The sequence below is a fragment of the Podarcis melisellensis genome (genome assembly GCF_964234715.1).
Source record: "Podarcis melisellensis genome assembly, chromosome: 1".
Classification (NCBI taxonomy): Eukaryota; Metazoa; Chordata; class Lepidosauria; order Squamata; family Lacertidae; genus Podarcis; species Podarcis melisellensis.
In genome coordinates this window covers 13,521,852-13,545,405 of record NC_138528.1, presented here as the reverse complement: position 1 = coordinate 13,545,405, position 23,554 = coordinate 13,521,852, and the positions used below count along the sequence as shown (strand labels likewise).

At 45.2% G+C, this 23,554-nt stretch overlaps 1 protein-coding gene across 2 annotated transcripts in view; it reads left to right on the top strand.

Annotated features, from left to right (window-relative positions):
- KIF26A (kinesin family member 26A) overlaps positions 1–23,554 on the top strand; it is a 154,332-nt gene that overhangs the window by 104,399 nt on the left and 26,379 nt on the right. For both annotated transcript variants that reach the window (XM_081908363.1, XM_081908362.1), the window contains exon 5: positions 14,178–14,361. In XM_081908363.1, coding sequence (XP_081764489.1) covers positions 14,178–14,361 — 184 coding nt within the window. The remainder of the gene's footprint in view (positions 1–14,177; positions 14,362–23,554) is intronic.

The window sequence follows — 23,554 nt, the reverse complement described above, 5'->3', positions numbered from 1 at the left end:
AAGGACACGAGGAAGTTTTTTCGTGCCATGGACCTGATGTTTTCCAGCGATATTGAGCAGGGGGTGGTGCGAAGGCAGTTAATGGCTTGCCAGCAAGGAAGCAGATCTGTCCGTGAGTACTGGACTGAGTTTACTATGCTGATTCATAAATTGGGGTGGGACCTATCGGCGGAGCCCATCCAAATGCTTTTCGAAGAGGGGCTTTCTTCAACCGTCAAAGATGAGCTTTCCCGGGGGCCCAGGGCGGAGTCTATGGATCAGTTAACCAAATCTGCGCTGTGCATAGGAGCGCGCCAGGAGGCGAGGGCTTTGGAAAAGCGGGAAGGGAAAGGAGACCGTTGGAGGGAGTTCCGCATTCCAGACATTCCAGAGCCACCTTTCCCGCCGGCAGAGCCGATGGAAGTTGGAACAGCGCGGGCGCGCGCAGTTTCAAATCCCAGTGAAGGGCGGAAGAAGGAGGGAAGGAGCGCCAAGAGATGTTATCTCTGCCAACAGCCAGGGCACTTTGCCAGAGTCTGCCCACAAAGAAAGGAATGGCAAGGGATGGCAGGAGCTGTTGGGGGAAAGGAAGAGGAAGGCAAGGAGCAAGTAAAAGCCAACGCCTGGCTGCCACCGTCGGGGCACAGCAGCCAGGCCAAAGAGCAGTGAAAGTGCCCATGCCGGAACCTCCCAGACCCGCTTTAGTGATAGAGGTGTTACTAGAACTGCCAAACGGACACCCACTAAAGATCAAGGCGCTTTTGGATTCAGGCAGCTCCTGTAATTTCATGAGTAAGGAGTTTGCAGCTGAGCACCAGATACAGACCATCCCTTTAAGTAACCCCTTGCAGGTGACTACGATTGACGGCAGAGAGCTGTTGGGGGGAGAAGTTAGCCAACAGACTGTCCCGATGATAATGAGGGTGGCAAGGCACACCGAACAGATAGCGTTTAATGTGGCCATCCTGGGAGGAGCGCCCATCATTTTGGGGATGAGCTGGCTGGCGCTACACGATCCGCTAGTGGGCTGGCATCAGAGGGTGGTCTCCTTTGGGTCAGCGCATTGCCTAGAACACTGCAAGGAGGGGAAGGTTTCGGGAGGAGACAGAGTCACCCTAGCCGGGATGGAAGTAATGGACAAAGGGAAGGTGCCCCCGCAATACGCAGATCTGAGCAACGTATTCAGCGAAAGGGAAGCAGACAAACTGCCACCGCATAGACCCTTTGACTGTCAAATCAACCTACTCCCTGGGGCCCAACTCCCAGTAGGCAAGCTGTACGCCATGTCAGACAGGGAGATGCAGGAGCTGAGGGAGTTCATTGACAAAAACCTGAAGCGAGGTTTCATCAGAGAGTCCCGAGCGGTGGGGGGCAGCCCAGTGTTTTTTGTGGACAAAAAGAACACAGACAAACCGAGACTGGTGTGTGACTTTAGGGCCCTCAATGCAGTGTCGGAGCCCCTGGCTTTCCCTATGCCCCGAATTGATGACATTTTGACCAGAGTAAGGAAGGGAAAGATTTTTACAAAGCTGGACCTGCGGGGGGCGTACAATCTGATACGCATAAGGAAGGGAGATGAATGGAAGACCACCATGTTTACCCCTTTGGGAGCCTTTGAATACCTCGTTATGCCCTTCGGTCTACAAGGGGGCTCCGCGTGTTTTCAAGCTTTTATAAACCACGTTCTGGGACCTTTGCTCTACAAGAATTGTGTGGCCTTTTTAGACGACGTGTTGGTGTATTCGGAAGATGAGGAACAGCATGTGAGGGACGTTCGAGAAGTGTTGGGCAGGCTGCAAGCCAACCAGCTGTGGGTGAAACTGGAGAAGTGCCAGTTTCATACCAAGGAGGTGGAATTCCTGGGGTACCGCTTGTCAAACAAGGGATTGGCCATGGATCCAGGCAAGGTCCAAGCGGTACTGGAATGGAAGACACCGAAGACCAAGAAGGACGTGCAAAGATTCTTGGGGTTTGGGAACTTTTATCGGAAGTTCATCAAGAACTTTGCCCACTTGACGGCGCCCATCACCGACTGCCTCAGCAGCAAGAAGAAATTTGTTTGGACGGTAGAGGCGGATCGAGCCTTTGAAGAACTGAAAAGGGCTTTCGCCTCGGAAGAACAACTTCTGCATGTGGATTTACGAAAACCCATGAGAGTGGAAACCGATGCATCCGACCGGGCGGTAGGGGCGGTCCTTCTTCAACCGGGGAGGAGTGCGTCGGAGTGGAGACCGTGTGCCTTCTTCTCGCGGAAGCTGAATAAATCCGAGAGGAATTACACGGTGTATGACAGGGAACTACTTGCCATTCACGAAGCATTCCGGAGGTGGAGACATTTATTAATTGGGGCACAACACAAGGTGCAAGTGTGCACCGACCACAAGAATTTAGAGTATTGGAGAACAGCTCGAGTGCTCAACCAACGACAAGTGAGATGGGCACAGGAATTCTCCAAATTCAACTTTGAAATTTGTTATGTGCCAGGCCCAGAAAACGTCAGGGCGGACGCGCTCTCACGCAAACCAGAGTATTGGGAAGGGGAGGGGGTGATCGAAGAGAGACATGTCATCCCTGAGGACCGCTGGGTGTGTGGGGCGGCGCTGGTGGGGCAACGAGAACAGGAAGAGGAAATGGAAGGGTTCGCGGAGTCGGAGTTGGAAGAGGGAGTGGACTCCGATGACGAAGATTACCGAGAGAGTAGGAACAGCAACAAGTGGAGGGAAGTGTTCGCGACGTCGGAAGACGAAGGAGGTTCTTTCAGGGGTTTTACCTCCTCACCGCCAGTAGGGGAGGAGACGGGAGGGGGTGAAGGGGGCCCTGGAGGGGAGGTGGATGTCAGGGAACTGCCATCTAAAGCGCCGGGGGCGCAAAGGCTCACTGAGGTTGAGAGAGGAGTAGCAGCGGAAGAGGGAACCAGTAGAGGGCGAGCAAGAACTCCAAGGGAAAGTGAGTCGGAGGGATGGCTCAGAGACGCTTCCAGCGAAAACAGTGGGGAGGTCTCAGGACCTCCTATAGGGACACCCACACCTCGCCGGAAACTGTCACGCCGAGAGGCCAGACGACGTGTTTCCGTTAAAGAGCTTTTATGTTGGAAACGATTCCGAAAGCAGCCACTTTCGGATTCTACTAGTGATTGACGCAGCCATGCTGGAGGGGCTCCGTCACAGGCAGAGGTTTGAAAACCTGATCAAACTCTGAGGGACTTGCATTTTACGCACAAGCAGCTCATCGTCCCATCACAGTCGTCATGGGGGAAAAATGACAATGTGAATAATTTTGGGTGGAGAATTCGGTTTTTAAATACTCTGAGCTTTACTTTTAATATTGCTTTTGTCTCCAGTTGCTTAGGAGGTCAGGAGCAATCCTGTGTAAATTGGTCATGCCTAAGTCCCTTTGATACTATTGGAGCTGAAGTTGTGTAAATGGAAGGCTCTTGGTGGGATAGAGGCTCTAGAAGCTTTTGTTGTTGTTCCCTTTGTGCTTAGAACTACTATATCACAACATAAAATTTAGAGAAAACTCTGTTGTCACCTGGCACGCCAGCACAGCCATGATTTGTAATGCATCGTTTATTGCTGTCAGTGCCCATTAAAACCTATAAATCTGAGAATAATTTAAGTATCCCCTTGAGTAAGCCATTTGGCTGTTGGTCCAGAAAATGCCAGTGTTATGATTGAAGACTCCCAGACATAGCCCAATAAAGCTTGAGGGTTTGTCCATTGATGTGCTCTCTCTGTGTGTGTTAGTGTGACTTGCTCATGTGTGTCTGGCAGAGGAATCGTATGCTCAGAAGTAAGGCCCACCGAGATCAATGGGACTAACTTCCAAGAAAGTGGATCTGATTAATCATAGAGAAAGGATGTCAACCGTATAGTGGTTGGAACCCAGATTGCTTTCAAAGTTAGCTCTGGTAATCACAATACCAATCCAGAAAGTCCATATATATGGTGGGGTACTGGCCCCATGCAGACTTGTTCTCCTGCATATAATGTAATGTGTGATGCATTTTGGGACTTTAAAAGTCTGCAAAGATGGGATAGCTAGATCAGATATAATTTAACATCCCCTGGCCCCAATAAATTCCAGCTTTTAGAAAATGCCCACAATCACAATGTTATCTCCTGTATTCAAAGCATGAGTTTATTCAAATAAAACTTTAAAGCCCATATTTCTCGGCATTTTCTTGCCACACGGTGCACCAAATTGTGCCAGTACATTTTCTGAATTTTGTATCCGAAAGTGTGTTTTGCAGGGGCATAGTGGACTCATCTTTCCGAAAGATAGCGTTTCCATTGTGGTTATTGCCCCTCACACTGCTATATCATTGCTCTTATACTTCCCATATTGAATATAGTTGTAGACTTGAGTGCCTTTTGCGCCTGTTGGGGTATGTGATCTGGTCCAATTTTGAATGAGCAATGCAGCTCCTTCCCAGTCACATTCTGCACCATTTGGCTTTATGTTTTTAGTCCATTTGGGTGTTAAAGAGATTGCACATCCATCTCCATTTCCTGTCTTGCTTCTGAGCACTCACTAGCATCTGGACAACAGATGCTGGACATCGGATGGACCTTGGTCTGATCCAGCAAAGCAGTTATTATGCTCCTCTTGGTTTGTTTGTTTTAAAGTCCCAATCAAGAACTCTTCTTGCACCCATCAATCACACTAACAATCTGCAAATTTGCACGGTTATTGCAGAAACATCACTCTTGAAATGAACTGAATGTAGATGGAGCACACAGGAATATAATAGACCATCATTTATTTATTTACTTTTTTGCTTCTTGGAATAATAGCGAAGGCAAATGGGATAGAATTTAATAGTTTCATTGTGATTTATTAAGTCTGGTTATTCCCCAAATCTTGGTCTCAGAAGACCTTGATTTTCCTCATTGCATCTGGGAGGAATGAGGTCTATGTCTCGTGTTACCATTTAAATACACAGGATAAAGCTCATGTCTTTCAAAAAGCATGCAAATGTCTTTCTGGAATGGGGGGAATATGCACATCTGGCTCCCAGCCAGAACCATGAACTGCCAAAACTTCTCTGCAGTTTTGAAGTTCACGGGTCTGGCTGGGTGCCAGATAAATGTATTACTCAAACAAAATACTTTGCATGTTTTTTCTTTTTCTTCTTTCTCTCCAAAGAAAGGGAGGAGAGTTCTTTGCTTTTGAAATGCAGGGTGAGAAGTGGCCTTCAGTCAACATCAGATGTCAATCAAAATGCCATTTTGGTCTCTTGTCCTGCTGCGTATGCCTTTCTGTGAACCATAATGTAAAGCAGCGACTTTGTAGGACAAGTAATTGGAACTGCCAGTAAAGTTTCTGTTAGAAGTGGCTTTCCTCTTCAGTGCGGTATTGTGGGCCAAAATGTCAAGTGCTCTGCTTATAGAGTTGACTTTGTTAGAAAATTGTTGGTAATGCAACTGTTGCTGTTGTTCCGTCGCTTTGCGGTCACTTAAAACAACAAAAATACATACAGAGAGAGCTGAAGTAAGGATGCTCTTTACTTTAGAGAAGGACTTTAGTCCACTCACTCAATACCCCTTTCCCTGTCTGTCTGTCTGTCTGTCTGTCTCTCAAGCATTAGCTCTACTTTACCGGACAGTTCCCCAAATCTACACTCTAGGAATTGTGGCTGAATGGTGTTGCTCTCAAGTTGACATTCGAGACGCTCTGGCCAAAGTATTACTTCTCCAATAGGCCCTGTATAAGAAAAAAATACAAACAACTTAATTCTTCCCTTGCATTCCCGTGGAAAAATGAAGGCTGCTGGGGCTTCCATTAGCATAGGAGCTGAATTCCCCCACCCTCACCTTATCATCCTTTGAGCTGAAGGGCAAGGGTGTGATAATATTAAGGACCTCCACTGGAGCCTGCAATGCGGCTGTCATTCATTGGTCCCAAGCTCCACCCACAAATGGGTAGGGCTTGGAGCATGTGACCAACAGCTGGGAAAACTCGTAAGTGGGAACCCTATGATTGCTCACTCATACCTCTAGCAGGCATGGCCAAACTTGGTCCTCCAGCTGTTTTGGGACTACAGTTCCCATCATCCCTGACCACTGGCCCTGTTAGCTAGGTATGATGGGAGTTGTAGTCCCAAAACTGCTGCAGGGCCAAGTTTGGCCATGCCTGCATGTCATCCACTTACTGTTTGTGCCTGTGGGACTCCAGTTCGAAAAACAGGTTTATTGGTGGAAGTAAGAACTAGGCTCAAGTTGTTCTGCTAACTTCATGCTGGTTGTTAGGGAAACAAGTGGCACATTAAAAAAAAGATGCAACCTCCCTGCTTTTTTGGGTCCAGAAGTAGCATGCTTCAATTGAGGCGCTTTTGCCTGCTCTAGCATGGCTTGTTCATTCAGTAGGGTGTGTAAACATTGTTGACTTTGCAGTAACTGCATTTTCAATACCTCATTAAGTGTTCCCTACACAGATCAGGAACTGACAGAGACTGTAAGGCTAGATGTTGACAGTTCTGCTTATCTAAAGATTAAACTACATGGGCTTTTTCTTTGGGGGTTTGTCTTGTGGTGAGGGAACAGCCTTCTGTATAAGAGTACACAGGTCTCCCCCCCCCCCAATCTTTCAGGTACAGATTTGTTGTGCAAACTTAAAGAGAAGGTAGAAAGCTTTTGCTGTTTCTCTCGCGGTTCCCCATTTAGTTGCAGGTCACAGTGTTTGCAGCATGGCTGGGTGTGGGTGTATTTTAGGGGAATAACTTTACCCTGCTTAGCTATGGAAATGTGCTAGCAGTTTTATTGCTGCACCACTAGGAGTGTGCTGCACCACTTTCCTCCTAGTGGTGCAGCTATAAAACTTGCTAGCACATTTGCAAAGCTAAGCAGGGGCTGGTGTGGTTTCAAATTGGATGGGGGACTGCATGTTGAGATTCCTGCATTGCAGACGGTTGGATTAAATGATCCTTGGGGTCCCTTCTAACTCTACAATTGTATTTGTAGGAAGTGTGTACTATTTAAATTCACATTTTTAATGTGTGTTTTTAAATTCACCAAAAAAATTGAACCAAATGGACCTATGATTTAGGTGCATATGAAACTGACATGGAATGGAAATAGGCAGATGCATACATCTGTAATGAAAACAGACAAAATATTTGAAGAAAAGTCACAGCAGCTCCTTCTCGTGAGTCAGCCTTCCTAGAGGCGTCATAATTTCCATGGCAGCCGGATCAGCCTTCAGTCTCATTCCTCATCAGTGTTTCAGTTAGGTTGCCTGCTTTTAAGAGGAAGTTTAGAGCATCCTGTGCTTGTTTACTTTCCCTTAAATTCTTTCACCTTATGTTAAAAAAAATGGAATTTTTTTAATTAAAAGAATGGTTGCCAAACTGCTCTAGAGATTAGTATGTGTTTGTATGATCCTCTTGGTTAATGTCACAGATGCTAGCTTATCACTACTAGCCATACCTGACATTTTCCTGAGACTTGCAGAAGTAATTCTGTCTACCCAACAACCCACCCCACAAACCTAGAATCAGGAAAAAAACCGCTACCTGTATTCAGTGAACCTAGGATGCTTCTCGACTTTCCCCACTGCTCTGTGCAGGTTGTATCTGTCTTATCTGCAGGCAGATTTCAAAGAACGCTTGGTGGCTGGCATTCTTTTACTCTATTCCTCAATGGTGGCATCTGTGCCTTTATTTGGGGTGGGATGGACAGAAGGCTGATCTCTGGGTGACGTGCAGCAGATCAGCAAAGGTTATCGACGCCTAATCCTTCAACAATGGCAACCGCAAAATTGTTCCACACCCACGCCTAAATGAAGCTGGTGAAATAAAGAGAGCTTAGAGGAAAACCAGTAGTGAGAGATGACTGTGATCTCAGTCCAGGTACTGTAAACAAATTCCTAGGCTGTGTCCTTAAATGTGCACTATTTGTAGGAAGCTGCCTTATATCTGGTGAGATTATTTTCCTGTCTAGCTCAGTACAGTGGTACCTTGGGTTAAGTACTTAATTTGTTCTGGAGGTCCGTTCTTAACCTGAAACTGTTCTTAGCCTAAAGCACCACTTTAGCTAATGGGGCCTCCTGCTGCTGCTGCCGCGCCGCCGGAGCACAATTTCTGTTCTCATCCTGAAGCAAAGTTCTTAACCCGAGGTAATATTTCTGGGTTAGCAGAGTCTGTAACCTGAAGCGTATGTAACCCGAGGTACCACTGTATTGTCCATACTGAAAGGCCTCAGCTCTCCAAGGTCTGAGACTGGGAAAGTTATTTTCCATCATCTGCTTTCAGATCCTTTAAAGAGGCAATACTAGGAATTGAACTCAGCTCCTTGTTCATCCTGTGTATGTCTTCTGGCACTGAGCTAATATCACTCTGCGTCCTCAGTTCTAAGTGTGCAAATGCCCCTCTGAGTGCCTGGCTCATTAGCATCCAGTAAACAAACAAACAAACAAACAAACAGCCTTACCTTTACTTACCCCTGTTCTGGAGCTTGTAGATCAGGATCAGAGACACATTTCAGCAAACATTTTTGGCATGTGTCATAGTCTCGTGCTGAGTAATGACGAGCAAACTCAGTGGAGTGGGAACCCAGCCAAGCAACAGAGTCTCTGGGGTGTACCTGCCTATTGGCAGAGTCTGTATCCAAAGTCAGGTCCAGTCCTAGGGTCAGGCAACATGGCTAGACAGTCCAGGGAATCTGATGGTCAAAGGGTAAGAGGCACAAGAAGCAGCAAGGTTGGACCAGGCCTGATAAGCATTGTTTCCAGCATCTGAGTGAGGCTGGAAGCCCTGCCTTAAGAAGGCTGAAGCCAGCAGGTTCGTATCAGCACCTTCTCTGAGTCCTTGAAGACTGATCAGCTGCAGGTAGAGTTACTCCGCCTTCTCCCTCTTCAGGCTGCTGTTCAGCAGGTGAAGCTGACTCCCAGCCCATGACAGCATGTAACACAAAGGTAAAGGGACCCTTGACCACTAGGTCCAGTCATGGTCGACTCTGGGGTTGAGGTGCTCATCTCGCTTTACTGGCCGAGGGAGCCGGCGTACAGCTTCTGGGACATGTGGCCAGCATGACTAAGCCACTTCTGGCGAACCAGAGCAGAGCATGGAAATGCCGTTTACCTTCCTGCCGGAGCGGTACCTATTTATCTACTTGCAGTTTCGAACTGCTAGGTTGGCAGGAGCAGGGACCGACCAACGGGAGCTCACCCCGTCGCGGGGATTCGAACAGCCGACCTACTGATTGGCAAGTCCTAGGCTCTGTGGTTTAACCCACAGCGCCACCCGCGTCCCTATGTAACACAAAGCCATTGCCTAAAACAAAGCATGGCTTATCATGACTGAGCAGCATGCTGTTGCCCGTTGCCCATTCATTCCAGTGACCCCTCCGTGTGCTGGATGAGAGAGGAAGCAAACCCAAAGGTATGGGCTAAGCCCATACTCTAGTTTGTTTCTTATACTGCATGGAAGGAGGAGTAAGGAGTAAGCGAGCAGCATGGACCAGCATGCTAATCATTTGCAATAAAGTTACTGGGTAAACCATGATGTGTTTTAGACCATGGTTTTCTATTACGTGCAAACCAGGCCAGAGTGAACTTATTTCTGTATCTGGGTTTGTCACCTCCTCTTTCATTTTGTTCTCTAGATGCAGGCCATTAGTTAATTGGTCTTCTCCGGCTCCCTGTGTGCTTTGCTTCGCCTTCCATGTGCAGCAGCCAACTGAGCAATCTGTAAATTGTGCAGAGGAAAGAGCGGGTTAGAGGCCTGTCCCTTGTCACTTGATATTTGAGTGCTCCTCCTTGTGCCATATATTCATTTTTTATTTTCTGCTGTGACACCTAGCTATGAGCAAAGAACTCTCTGGAGCATCTTAAAAGACAACTTCTATTAAAGATGAAAAGTTAAGCAAAATGCAGACAGTAGATCTCACAGTCGGAGGGGAAAATAATATACAGCGGCATTTCAGGAGCCTTAATTGGAAAAGCTGTTGAAAGTCTGTGCCTTGGCTTCTTTTTCTGGAGTCCTTTTAGAAGGCTAGATAAGCGCAAGGAAAAGAATAGTGCGTGCGTCTTAACCTTAGTCAGAATTTGAGGAACTTCCTCATCGGGAATCAAACATGTGGTCCTTCCATCTCATTGTTGTCCTCCTCGACTTCTGCATCCCTTCATTTCTCGGCCTTGCAGATTGTGTCTGGGAATTATGCTAGGGATTGAACAGGAGGAGAGAACTAATTTATGTCACGTGCATGAGCTTGAAACCAACCGCAGACTCTTTCTTTTGAAATATGTCAGTGATGAGCTTGAAGAAGGTAAATGGAAACCATGTTATCGCTCATTTGTCCTCGTAATTGTGTTAGATTTTAGGCTGCGTACACATCATATATTCAAAGTACACACACTCCAACGACTCTTGGGAGCATAGTTTACCCCAAGAGGGTTGCTGTTAACAAACTACATTTCCCAGGAATCCTTTTTTGGGGAGGAGGGAGAAAGGTGCTTTAAAGAAAGGCATGCAGCCTTACTCTTTCTGTTTTATGTAGAAGGCTGCCATATTTGAAACCAGACCATTAGTCCATATAGCTCAGCCTTGTCTTATGCTGAGTGGCTGATAGATTTTCAGGGTTTCCACACCTTAACTGGAGTTGGCAAGGATTGTACTGGGAACCTTTACATGGAAAACACGTGCTTTACTACTGAACCTCTTTACTACGTAAATGGTATTCATTGAAACTTTCCAGTGCAGGCTTTCCTTGTCAGATCTCCATGTCCACCATATGCACAAATTGCTGCACCTGGACAAAGCAACATTCTTTTTGTGGCAGATATTTGGCGTGGCACAGCTGGCTGCAGTCACAGAAAAGTCCAGCGCCTAAACAGAACAATGATTTGGAAGAAGCTTTCTGAACATCTTCTCGTTTTCTCCTAGAATTGCCATTGGGTTTCACCCAAAGAGCAATTCTGCCACAAGTTGGTATGACCCACCTCTGTCGACATCCGAGGCATTTGATGGGAAAACAAAACAGATTTCACTTACTTTTGTCATGGGGCTAAGTGCTACCCTCCTTCCGCCATATGGGCGAACTGCTAAGCATGTTCTGGAATCGGTGAGCACTCTGGGAATTAAAATTGCTTGCTCTCTCGGTTGCTGTTTCAGGCGCGGTGCCATGCCAGTTTTGGTTACAGCGTAGCTTTATTAATTCCTCCAAGGAAGGCCACCAAAGTAGCAGCTGCTCATTTTTTTGCTGCAAGAGGCATCATGTGTGGTGCAAACTGCGGCTCTGCCTCTTGACATTGGCCCCGTGGCTCAGAAACTCAGAAGATGCTGGGGGAGCAGCTGTCTTGCATTTAATGTATAAATAGTCTAGGCTCTCTTGTGGTCATTCCAAGATCCGATGGGTAAGTGGGTAATCCTTGCCTTTTTGATCATTGCATTCCATGCATCTAAGTCCTCCATCTTGTTTTCAGCCGGGGCTCCCTTTCTTTTCATGCACTGAATCTGCTGCTGGAAATTGTCGGTGCCAACAATACTGCTAATACTCTTCAGAAGTGACTAAGAAGGCAGATGATGCTCTTCCAAATGCTTTCATGTACAAATGGGTGCTCTGAGGGCACTGTAATGTCTGGTATATATTTTAAAGATCCACGTGAAGTAAAATTAGCATTGCATTTGGCCTTTCTTATTGTTAATGACCCTCTCTAGCAGCTGCTTCAGCTTTTCCCTAAAATCGTTCGAAGGCTTTTTAGTTCAGGGAAAGGCGAGTTGGAATGGGTGATAGGATAAGGGGCGCATAAAATTATGCATGATGCAGAGAATGTGGATAGGAAGAAGTTTTCCCCTCCTTCTCTCAAAATGGCAGCGTGTCACAGCAGTGTGCCGATCAGTAATTGCACAGTTCAAAGATGGAGTTAACTCTTTATTAGCAAAAACACGATCTCCACAGACTTGGATGAGCATCAGGCCTAATGAGCAGAGCAACTCATTCCTGGTGGTCTTCCTCCATGAAAATCAGCTGCTGAAACTGACGTCTTTCCCTAGACATCCTAGACATGGTTTAACCCTAGACATCCTGCCTTCTCATGCAGACCTGGCTGTCAGTTTCCTCCTCTTTAGCCTCCGTTTCGTCTTTGTAGACCTTGGCAGAGAGGAGGATGGAGGAATACCTAGAATTATTGGACTCTGCCTGTCGTTGGCTAGAATTCTTGACTTTTACCCTACCAGTTCCAGTGGGCAGCTTTGGCTCTTTTTATTTTTTAATGTTACGCCATAATCCAACACAGTCAGGTGTGTTTAAGTCCGTTGATTTCAGTGCATCTGAGCACTGCTAACTTGGTTTGTGGCCTTGGCTTTTATGGCAGAACTTACACCTTTACAGCATACTTGACCTACATTTTTCATTCGCCGATCCCCTTGTGTATGCTAAACGTATCTGGCTATTAACACTCAGCCTGGGTGTCTGAATAAACATTGGATGTGTAAATTCAATCTTGGCATCCTCTTTTATATATTTCTCCCAAGGGGACTCCATTTGCAGACTGTATTGAAGCAATCATTAATCTATCAGGATTCCGTGTACATCCCTTCATAGAGCTTTGAAAGTATTCACCAGAGCTATTTCCCCCCTGTTTGTTATTTCCATGTTATAGCACATAATGGAAGCTAGAATATGCATAATATTCCCTATTAATCAAAAATATGGGAAGTGTCGTTTATAAACCCGGGAACGTTTTGAGACGTGGATGTTTGGCCGTAGAGAATAAACTTAAGTATGAGGACCAAAAATGCAGCAGTAATGTCCTTGAATTGCAAGACATCCTCATGTCAGTTGTCAATCACATTTATGTAAACATTATGTAAATTAAATTGTGCTTTTAAGATGGAACTGTTTTCTGTGGCCCCTTGGTTCACGCTGCCTTTCAGCCTTACGTTTGTTACTAGATGTTGCTTCAGATTCTGCCATTTTTCTAGTGGGCAAATATTTCTCTTAATTTTGGACGAATGTTCATGCATGTCTTCTTTACTTATACAACTCTGTACACAGTTTCTTGTAAGTCCATTGTTCTTTTCTTAATAGGCACGTGTAGGATTGCACTGTTACTTGCTTAATCCAGTTACACGATACCTTTCTTCCAAGGCATTTCTTCCCAAGTATTTGTATACCTTAGATACAATATAAAAGGGAGCAGGAAAGGAAGCAAATACAAATACAGATCCTTTCATGATTATTGTTGGGATCAGGTAAAATGGCCTCTGAGGGAAAAAGGTGTGAGAGGGGAGAAGCCGAATATCAGCTTGCCTCGGCCAAAGCTAATGGAGTTGTTCTTGCTGTATTGCCTCCCTCATAATTGCTGGAGACAGTTCTAGGAGGGGAGGAATCACATAACAATTGGTCCCAGCTTGAGATTCTGTATCTGGAGATCATGTTCTGCTCCATCAAAGCAAAATAGGCATTCTACACATTGAAGGCCAAATTCTCAATGCGGATGTAAAGCTGTAGTCTGGGCCAAACCAGATCAGACTGCAGGTTGGAACTCTCATGACCAAATGCTCCTCCATGCAGAAATGTTACCTGCACATGAAAAATTAGGGACGTTGAATTTGATCCATTTTCTGTTCTCAAAGAACCAAACTGAATTCTGCCATGGGCTCTCATTTTTTGTGTGCTTGAAAATGCAACTGTCTCTCCCCATCCCGCCCCTAGTGGGGCTCACAACCCAACTGGCTTATGCTATAGCCAGAAGCCACTTTGTCTCCTACCTTGTTAAGTACAAAATATAACTCCTGTGTAAACCATAGCCAGAAGTCATTTCCCTTTTGTCTCTTCAATTGTTAGGTACAAAATATAACTTCTTAGTGAACATAGCAGTGGCAAAGTCCATCTGGGCCTGTGAGTGACAAGGGGATGATTTCAGCATTTAATGACGTGAGGCTTTGGCAACCTTTGATTCTTCTTCTTAGCTCTTGCCAAAAGTCTTTTTTTTTTTTTTAAAAAAAGGATATAATTGAAACTCTACTGGAGAGAGAAATTGCACAAATGTCATGCCAGCCATATTTTGGCCCCTGTTTCCTTCTATTAATCTCCTGGCGAAAGGTTCTCATGAAATCTGATTGCAAAAAGAAATGGCTTGATTTGTTCAACAGGCAGCGATGGCACTGAACATCTGGTTTACTGGCCTAAATTGCTCCTCCTAGATAATAACACTGTCCTTTTTTTTCTTTCTTTCTTCAATATTACTTTGTTCAGAGCCGCCCAGAAACTTAACCTGTCCTCGAAGAGAAAGAAGCATCATGCCCCATTGCTGCACTCCCATGAATTCTCCATCTACGCCACTAATTTTAGTGGCATTCTGCAGATGTGTCCTCCTCCTGCACCGCCATGCCTTTTAAGAGCTGTGTCGAAAGTCAAAGAAAACCCGGGGATTGGGAAGGTATTTGAATCTCTCCATCGCTTTGTTACTCCTTCATTAGCATTTAAAACCCAACAGGAATCGTAAAAAACTCAAATGTATCTGGAATCAAGACTGGATAGCAATGATGTTTCTGTCCCTTAGGAGGCTGATCTGATACATCAAGTCCTTGCAACCGTTGGACAAGGATGAACAAGCTGTGGGTTGCTTGGATTCAGATCACAGTGGACAGGTTTCGATTTGCAGTTGGCAAATCTTTATACAGTCGTACCTCGGAAGTCGAATGGAATCCGTTCTGGAAGTCCATTCGACTTCCAAAATGTTTGGAAACCAAGGCGCAAGCTCCTGCAGCCGATCGAAACCCATGGAACCCGCGTCAGATGTTCGAGTTCCAAAGAACATTCACAAAATGGAACACTCACTTCTGGGTTTGCGGCGTTCGGGAGCCAAAACGTTTGACGCACAAGGTGTTCGACTTCTGAGGTACGACTGTACCAAACTGAACTGCAGGCTGCAGAGATTTTCTCTTTTTTGGGGTGGGTGGGCAGGATTTTCAGATACCTTTTCTGGTGTGAGTGTCCAGCAGTGGAACAGACTGCTTCAGAGGTCAGTCCCCCAAAGAATCTTGGGAACTGTAGTTTTTATGGGTGCTGGGAATTATAACCCTGCTTGAGAGAAACTGTAATTCCCAGGATTCTTTGAGGGGTGGGGGTGGTCATATGCTTTAAATGTACTTTAAATGTATAAAAGGTAAAGGTAAAGGACCCCTGATGGTTAAGTCAAGTTGCAGACGACTCTGGGGTTGTGGTGCTCATCTCACTTTATAGGCTGAGGGAGCCGGCGTTTGTCCGCAGACAGTTTTTCCGGATCATGTGGCCAGCATGGCTAAGCTGCTTCTGGCACAACGGAACACTGAAACCAGAGCAGTGCACGCAGACGCCATTTACCTACCCACCAGAGCAGTACCTATTTATCTACTTGCACTTTTTTTTTGGTGTGCTTTCGAACTGCTAGGTTGGCAGGAGCTGGGACCCAGCAACGGGAGCTCACCCCAACACGGGGATTTGAACCGCTGACCTCCCATTCGGCAAGCGCAAGAGGCTCAGTGGTTTAGACATATAGACAGCTCCAAATCACATACAATGACGTCAGTCATATGCGGACTAAATCAGGTTGTGCTATTGCAGTTGATTAGAAGGTCTTTCACAATGAAGCTGCAACAGGCTTCTTTCAGTAAGGGAAATGACAAGAAAGTACACTGGAAAGTGTGAGAGAGCATTTATTTTAACGCAACATCATCTGACGTCCCTACGAACAAATCAGAATGAATGCTCAATAATTAACAGGTTGTGTGGAAGTTCCCTTTATGCCACTATAGGATACTAGAACTGATCCAAAGCTTTAGGTCCAGCTTCTTTCACCGATCTGATGGGGAGAGGTGGAGGGGAGGCAGCTGAAGCCTGGCTTTTTAAGGAGCCTGTAGCAGTGGGTTTCCTTAAGTTTTTCTTTCTTTTGAACAACAGCAGAAAGGTTTGCTGGTGGTTCTAGAAGTTTCTCCAGCAGCCCATTGGTTCCTTCTGCCCAACAGAAGGACACTCTGCCATTTTGGGTAGAAGAAAAATGACGCCCTACTAAGCGCTCATTGAAGCATTTTGGCTTGTCTACTGCGAGAGGCAAAATGGCAGGTTAAATGGATCATTGGACTGTATCAGTAAGGGGAACCCTGCACAATCTTAATTTAAGGAAGGAAGAAACATTTCCAGGGAAATTAATCTAACAGGGGTGACTAATACCAGGCATGGCAAGGTTCCCAGAGATGTTTAGCTGCTCTTATGGCAGCAACGTTTATTATTTACTTATTTCATAAATTTGATATACTGCATAATAATAATAATAATAATAATAATAATAATAATAATGCAATACACCACCTTCAAAGTGGTGCTCAGGAATGAAGAGTTTGCTAGCCACACCACATCTGAGGCCCATGACTGTGGGGATTTGATCCGGTGATCCACTGGATTTATCCCAGCTCTGTGATACTATGGTCCCATGCTTTGTGTTTTTGATATGGAAGAGACTTGCAGGAGCGCTCCTGGGTCCTCAAAATTCAACACGGAATTTGGGCCCAAGAATGGAATCGCAAAATGAAGTTTCTTAACGAGTGCCGTGTTTTTGCAGCTGAAATCTTGGAGTGTTTAATTCACTCTCCCAAGGTTTAGAAAGAACACGAAGTAGCTTTGGAATGCATAATTATACAGGTTACTGTCGATTTCCATTTCAGGGAGGTATACTAAAGTACCAAGTCGAGCTTCAAGGAAATCCCCACTGAGTGATCATACAAATTGGAACTGAGGTCAAGAAGCTTTAATTCCTTTGATATTCTGCATCACACTGTATATGATAAAGTCATTCTCAGTGAAAAAGAAAGATAATATGGCCAGGGCCAAACTAATGGTGCAAAATGTGGATGGCTCTTTAGGGTTCTGGAGAACAGCAGAGAATATTAACATTGGCTTATTTCCCTATACTTGAAACATATTTAGAATTTTACAGTATTTTTTTGTCTTAACTGCAGTGAGGAGGTGGTAGGACACATTTCTGTGGCCGCTGGTGTTTGTGAGTAGCTCTACACATCCCTCTCCTTCCTTGGAGCATTTATAGGGAAGAAATGAAGGATGTTCAGGAATTATGCTTTGAGGGAGTGCTTACTTGGAGTGCCTTGGCCTTGCAGCTTCATTTGAAGAAGAGGAGTTGGTTCATGCTGATATCTAAAGTACTGAGGCAAGGCTGAGATCTCAAGTGCTATTCCCTTTATATATTTTTGGTTCTCCTGGCTGATGAGTCTTTGTTGTCTGTGCAAAGTACACCCACCCCTATAAGTTAAGCACCCCCACACCAAAGTTTCCACCAGCAAGCTCCTATTTCTTCACTCCTAGATGGTGTGATCCCATCCTGCACATGGATCTTTCACATTTCTGGGGCTGTGCTGCAGTAAGCTAGTTACAATCCTATCCTTTGCTTTGTCTACGAGTTTGAGGGGGAGATAGTAATCATAGTAATCTTGGGCTCTCTGTTTTCTTTCCACTTGCTCCACTTATTTTGTACACGTAATGTTACAGCATCATCAACAGTAGGACTGACTGCTGCACAGACACAGGACCTGCACTTAGATTCTGCTCTTCCCATTTCATGCCTAGAACTATATCTAGAGGCATCACTAGGCTCCCTTTGTAGCCTTATTAGACTTCACCGACTGGTGGGGTCTGCGTTGCTCCCGGGAGGGAGGAAGGAAGTCAAATGACACCAAGGTTGATTCAGAGAAAGAGTTTATTCTGCTTTCCGGATAGCAGAATGCACTTGCGTGGTCAGTCCACAGCATGTGCAAAGAAATGAGAATTTTCATGTAGTATATATATCGTCCAGGTACCCTCTCCCTCCTTCACCAGGAATTCAAGCACGTCAGCTTATACACGTAAGTTGACATCCATGACCATAAACAGTTATTCCTGTTCCGGCACTCCTGACCATAAAATGTTGTTCCTGTTCCTATACTCTTATCTTGGGGCAGGAGGTCATCAACCCCTGGCGCCTTTCCCGGGTCTCTTGTCAGACAAGGTCTGTGCGTCTTTTGTGGTCAGGATGTAAGATAAGACCCAGATGCGTCATCCCTGCTCTACTGGAACTGGCAAGGCGACTCATTGCTGTCATAGACTGATAAAGGAGAAAGCTTTGAGCCCTTGTTTATGCAGCTGGGTTTTGGCTCAAGAGCTCAAGTTAGAGCATTTTAGAAATGCTCCCTTGGAGGAGGAAAAATGGGGATTTGGGGTCAGTTTCAAACTGACTGCACAGAAACCCATTCCTTCACCTTGGCAAGGAGACATATTGGCATTCCCTGTTCCCTTCTGGGCAAGAAGTTGTATCTGTGCCCCCCCAATCCCTTGTTCCATTGGCAAGGAGCTGTTACCCCTCCACCATCCCTTGTGCCATTGGCAAGGAGATGTTGGGCACCCAGAGCAGTGTAACAGCTGCCTGGGGAGTGTGTGGATGGGCAGGTTGTCTCCTATCCATTTTGAGCCAGAGTGGAGAAGCACGATTTTTGTGCCCCCTGGGCATACGTCTTGGTTGAGGCCAATCTGGCCGACCCCTTGGTACATCCAGAATTTCCTTCACATCAGCAGTTTTCCACTAGTGTAAGAGTTTCACCAGTGTTGTTAACAGCCAGGTAGATTTCCTACATGGGCAACTTCAGGTTTCACCGACAGACGTGGCATTGGGAACAATCCTATCCGTGCCCAGAGGGCATAAATCAGGAATAGCACTGCACAGCTTGTTGGCTACCACTACAGATTCAGTTCCTTGCTAGAGATTTTGCAGACAGATTATTTTTGACTACATAAACATACATGCAGAAAAGCCAGTCTTGAGGGATTCTTTTGTTAAGAGTGTAGAATCTAAACATGTGTTGTTCTTTAGCAAATTAAGCCCCCATTGATTCGATTACTGTCATTCATTGGATTCCCCCCCCCCCTTGTGAAATAGTGCCTTTAAAAAAACCAAAACCTAATAAAGGAGCGCAAGAACTAAAGAAACATATTACAACTTGCAAGAATTTCTCCCCAGTGTATATATCTCTAAATTACCTTGTCAGATGAAGGCTGGCTCTTATGATTGAGCTAGAGAAAAGGTTACCGCTTTAAACTTCAGAACTCTGCTCGTTTCTGGAGAGCTGAAAAAGGAGCACCAACTTGTGTTAACATTTTAAGCACAGTTATGACAGAATTAATTCATGGAATCATGGAGCTGGAAAGAGCTAATTTAGTGTCGTCGTCAGTAACTAGATTTGCTGGAAGACCACTTTGAGAGGTCTAGGTTCTCAATCCGCCCCAACCTTTAAGGTGACGTGGCAGTAAGCCCCATTGTCACAGCTGTCAGTCATGCCACACCTTCTAGACTGGTTACTTTGGGACCCCATAATCCTCTTAAAGGGGCTGTGTTTGGCACCAAAGACCCCCACTTGCTGATTCCCCAATCTTCCCTCAAGTCTCTCCCATGTAAAAAAATGTTCCCTACCACAAGGTTTCCAGACAAATGCTCCACTCTCCTCCTCCTCCTCCTCCTCCTCCTCCTCCTCCTCCTCCTCCTCCTCCTCCTCTTCTCTGGCATAAATTCTGCTACCTTTACCCTCTTGCCTCTAACCATAGTTTACTGTAACATTTGCACCAAACCAGGCATTCTGTGCAACCAGAGTAGAAGTGGGCTTTCGTTGCCTGGTTAGGGTTAACCATGTAGCTGCGAAGATGATGCCCCGTTACGGTTAAACTGACATCTGCACCGAACCTATAATTTAAGCCGATAGTGGGAATATTCAGAGGACACCTTCATTGCTAGTACAAACATCCCAAGTCACCAAACTCAGAGGAGTGTCTCGCACCATGCTGGGCACCTGTGAAGCCATCTACAGGCAAAGTCAACAAGTGATGCCATCGTTGCTCATGTTTTCCTAAATTTATGTCACAATGCAAATGTCCACCAAATGGTGTTCAGGTGAGGGATGCATTTGTACTGGAAATATTGGCGAAAAAATGAATGCATAAGCCTGTCTTCCAAGTCTATTAGCCATGCTTGAGAGATGCAACTCTGTGCTAGGCCACACACATACAACATGGAATGCTTATGGCCCTGTTAATTTGATTAATGTTACACAGCAAATTACTTATCTTGTTCCCTAGAAGTGCCAATAACCTCAGAATTCACATCATTTCAACAGGATCTTGGTTAAGAGGCAATAGTGCTGTAGTTTGGGCCCCCCCCTTTTTTAAAAAGAAAAACCGAAACATTTTTTTTCACGTCTCTTTGAGTGCTATTCAATTTAATGTCAGACTAGTAGGAAAGATGTTTGAAAGCCATTTAATACTGCTACCAAAAGAAGTTAGATTATGCTCAGTTTCTGACATTAATGTGCTACTTAAGATAATTTATCAGATTGTGGTATTAAAAAAAAAAGACACCCTTTTTGCAACAGCTGCTGCATTGCATTCTAATTTGACTGCCCCCCCAACCTATGTAGATTAGTAAGGAGCTTCCCTTCTCCCCTGTGAAAAAATGTTGTTTTTCCTGGGGTTCTATTCTGCACACGCTTTGTAGTGCAGCATCGCTTACCAGAGTAACTGTAAGTGCCTGTCTTTTTCCTAAGCTCCTGTCAGGTTTTTTTTTTTTTTTAAGAAAACAACAATTGTTGGAATGACAGAATCCTTTGATGTCAGACAATTGAAGGGTGTGCATGCACGCGCATGCCCATGATTGCATGAGAGAGAGAACTTGAATCATCCAACAACGTACTTGGAAAAATCATGCGTTTTGCCTTCTATCATTTCTTAAAATGACATTTGGTCTTTTTTGTTTTCTTATTCATTTCCCCAAGCCATAGCCAAGTCCCACTAACATGATTTACTGATCCTGTAGGCTTTTTCCTAAGCTGCTTGTATGCCCTAATCACTTCTCCTTATGATAGCTGTTTGATGGATAACAAATAGCTACTTAATTTTGTCATCTTTATTGCCGCTTGTTTCCTAATGACTGGAATGCAGCTTCCAATATAAATCATCTTGCTCCTTTGGAAAAAAAAATCAGTCCATGCCTACGGTTGGGTCAAAGGCATCTACCTCTCCCTCTCCTCCTTTGAATGCTGAAGGCCCTCCATAGCCCTCTCTGGAAAAGGAAACTCGTGGTGATCTCCCTCATAGGATTGTTGTAAAGCAAAACAAGAGAAAGCAATCCTAAAAAACAGCCCCCCGACAGCCTGTGTGCATTGTGCAGCTATATGAATGATTAATGCACACAGTAGGATGAAGCCGCTCCAGCTAATACGTTCAATGAATGAAACCAAAGGTGGAAAATTGTATAGAAAATACATATTTTCTTCTATTCTGTGCCTACTTTGAAAATAAAATAAAATAAAATGGTTTTGTGCACACCTTTGGGGAAGCAGGGAATCAATTTTTGCTTAATAGAGGCCACTTTCTAACGGCGACAATATAAAAGTGCTTCTTTGACGTTCTCCCACGAGAGTTTGATAGTCTCTCCTAGCGTAGCCATTTTTGCATATAAATTTGCCATATGCTATCAGAAGCAGTACATGGAGGGGCGTCTGAGAACTGCGCACAGTAAACCTATTTTGCAAGGGTTATATATCTGTCAGTTGCAATTAAGTCCACAAAACACCTTTAACTCTGAACTAAGGCTGTAACTACTACATGTTATGGCGGCGTGGCCCATTGGTTAGATAGAATGTGGGCAATTTCAAGTGGGGACATAGAAAGAGCAGGGAGGAAGGGAAATGGGCCTTAAATCCTGGACCTCTTTGCTGCTGCCCCCATCCACCCCTGCTTTCTGAGTGGTTGTTGAAGGCCCCTTGGGTTGAATCCAACTAAGTAATACTCATCGTAGACCCATTAGACTCAGTGGACATGAATCGCCCAGTTATTGTTGCTTTGTCTTGAGAGAGAATGGAGTGCACCTCCAGAACTGAAGTCGAATGCCTGGGCAGTGTGTATGGAGGTCCTGGGCTGCTGATGTGGTCCAAAGGATGAAGAACACCAGTTTGGCTGCAGGAGTTGGCTGCAGGCCTTAGGGACTCCACTCCGGATTTGTGTAGGGTTTACACCTTAGCCTTTTCTTCTTCCAAAGATAACCCTGAAAGCTGTGGGGTTTTTGCATCAGAGTTTTCTTTCTCTTAGATGGGCTACCTTCCCAGGTGGATGAACCCCATCTGAATAGCCCAGTGGCCCGTTGACTTCATTGACAACAACCCAGTGCTTGTTTTCTGCCTATATTGGACTATTCCCTTAGGAAAGAAAGAAAAAATGCTAAAAAAGAGAATTGTCTTTTTCGTGCTGTTTACAAGTCTTCTTTAAATGTTTTGCTGTGTACGCATAAATGAGTGTTTGAAAGGAGGGGGAAATCTTTGTTCTCTCTTTCTTTTTTTGCCGACTTCAGCATATATCCACTTAATTTGCCCTTAAAAGTGGCAGGAACAGGAGGATTACAACTTGTGTGCATGTGTATGATTTGCTTTGGTAACCTTTCTTTTTCCCTGACTCCTGCTATATGTTGACAACCAGATCAATGAGAGAAAAGGACATTCCCAGGGTATCTTCCTTCCATCCACTGCATTGACATTTAAAGGAACACCCATTGTTAACAGTTAGTTACCAGGTACACCCTGACCCTCCTGCCCATCCAGTTCCAGGAACTTTCCAAATTATTTATTCACATGATAACCCCTGTCCCTTGAAGCCTTTTCAGCATATGCAATTATCTTCTTCTTTTTCTTCTTCTCTCTCTCTCTCTTTAACCAAACAGGCTTGGAATTTAATAGGATTTCCCTTAGTAATTCTACTGACCCCCCCTCCCCCTCCCCCCAGACTGGCTCAAATATATAAATCTGGGAAGTTCAGCAGTTTAATGTTAACCTACAGTGTACAAAACCCACATGAATTACAGAGGCAGTTAATTAGCAAGATAGTTGTGTGATTTGCATAATACAGACGGCTTCATGAATAAAGACAAGCATCCGCTCTTATGAGGATGCTTAGTGGGGCTGCCTTGCGTGCGTTTGTTTTAGGGCAATTTGCAGAAATTACAACTTGGTTCTCAGCAGAAAGCCTTCCAAAGAAACAGGCTAGTTGAAATTGCACGGCCAATGTGGATTTAGGTCTTTGAAAGTCACGTCTGCCATCTTGCCCCTTGCCCTATTGTAGCAAAAGAGAAGGAAGTAGTCCTATTAATGGTCGGGGACCACTTTTTCCAAACAGGACCCGATTCAAGGGTGATCGTCCCCACACAAACCTCATTGATAGGTGAGCAGTCTATTTTCACCTGATGGCAGGAATGGATCCAACTCCTGCTGCATTGCAAAGGAGCACTTGGAAGCACGTGGCCTAGAGTGTGTTCCCAGTTATTCCTTTGCAGGGTGGCTTGTGTTTGGCGCTGTTTCAGTTTGGCGCCGAATACAAGTTGTGCTGCTTTCGGCCGGATATCAGCCCCACTTGGGTGCTCTGATATCTGCCGAAAGCAGTGCGCTTTGCTATCGACAGCAGAGCGAAACAGCACTGAATGCCAGCCAGCCACAGCTGAAAACAACCAGGACCACACTCCTAAGGCTTTAGGGTACAGCTGTAGCTTTACCTGCTCCACACCTGATGGCACATGT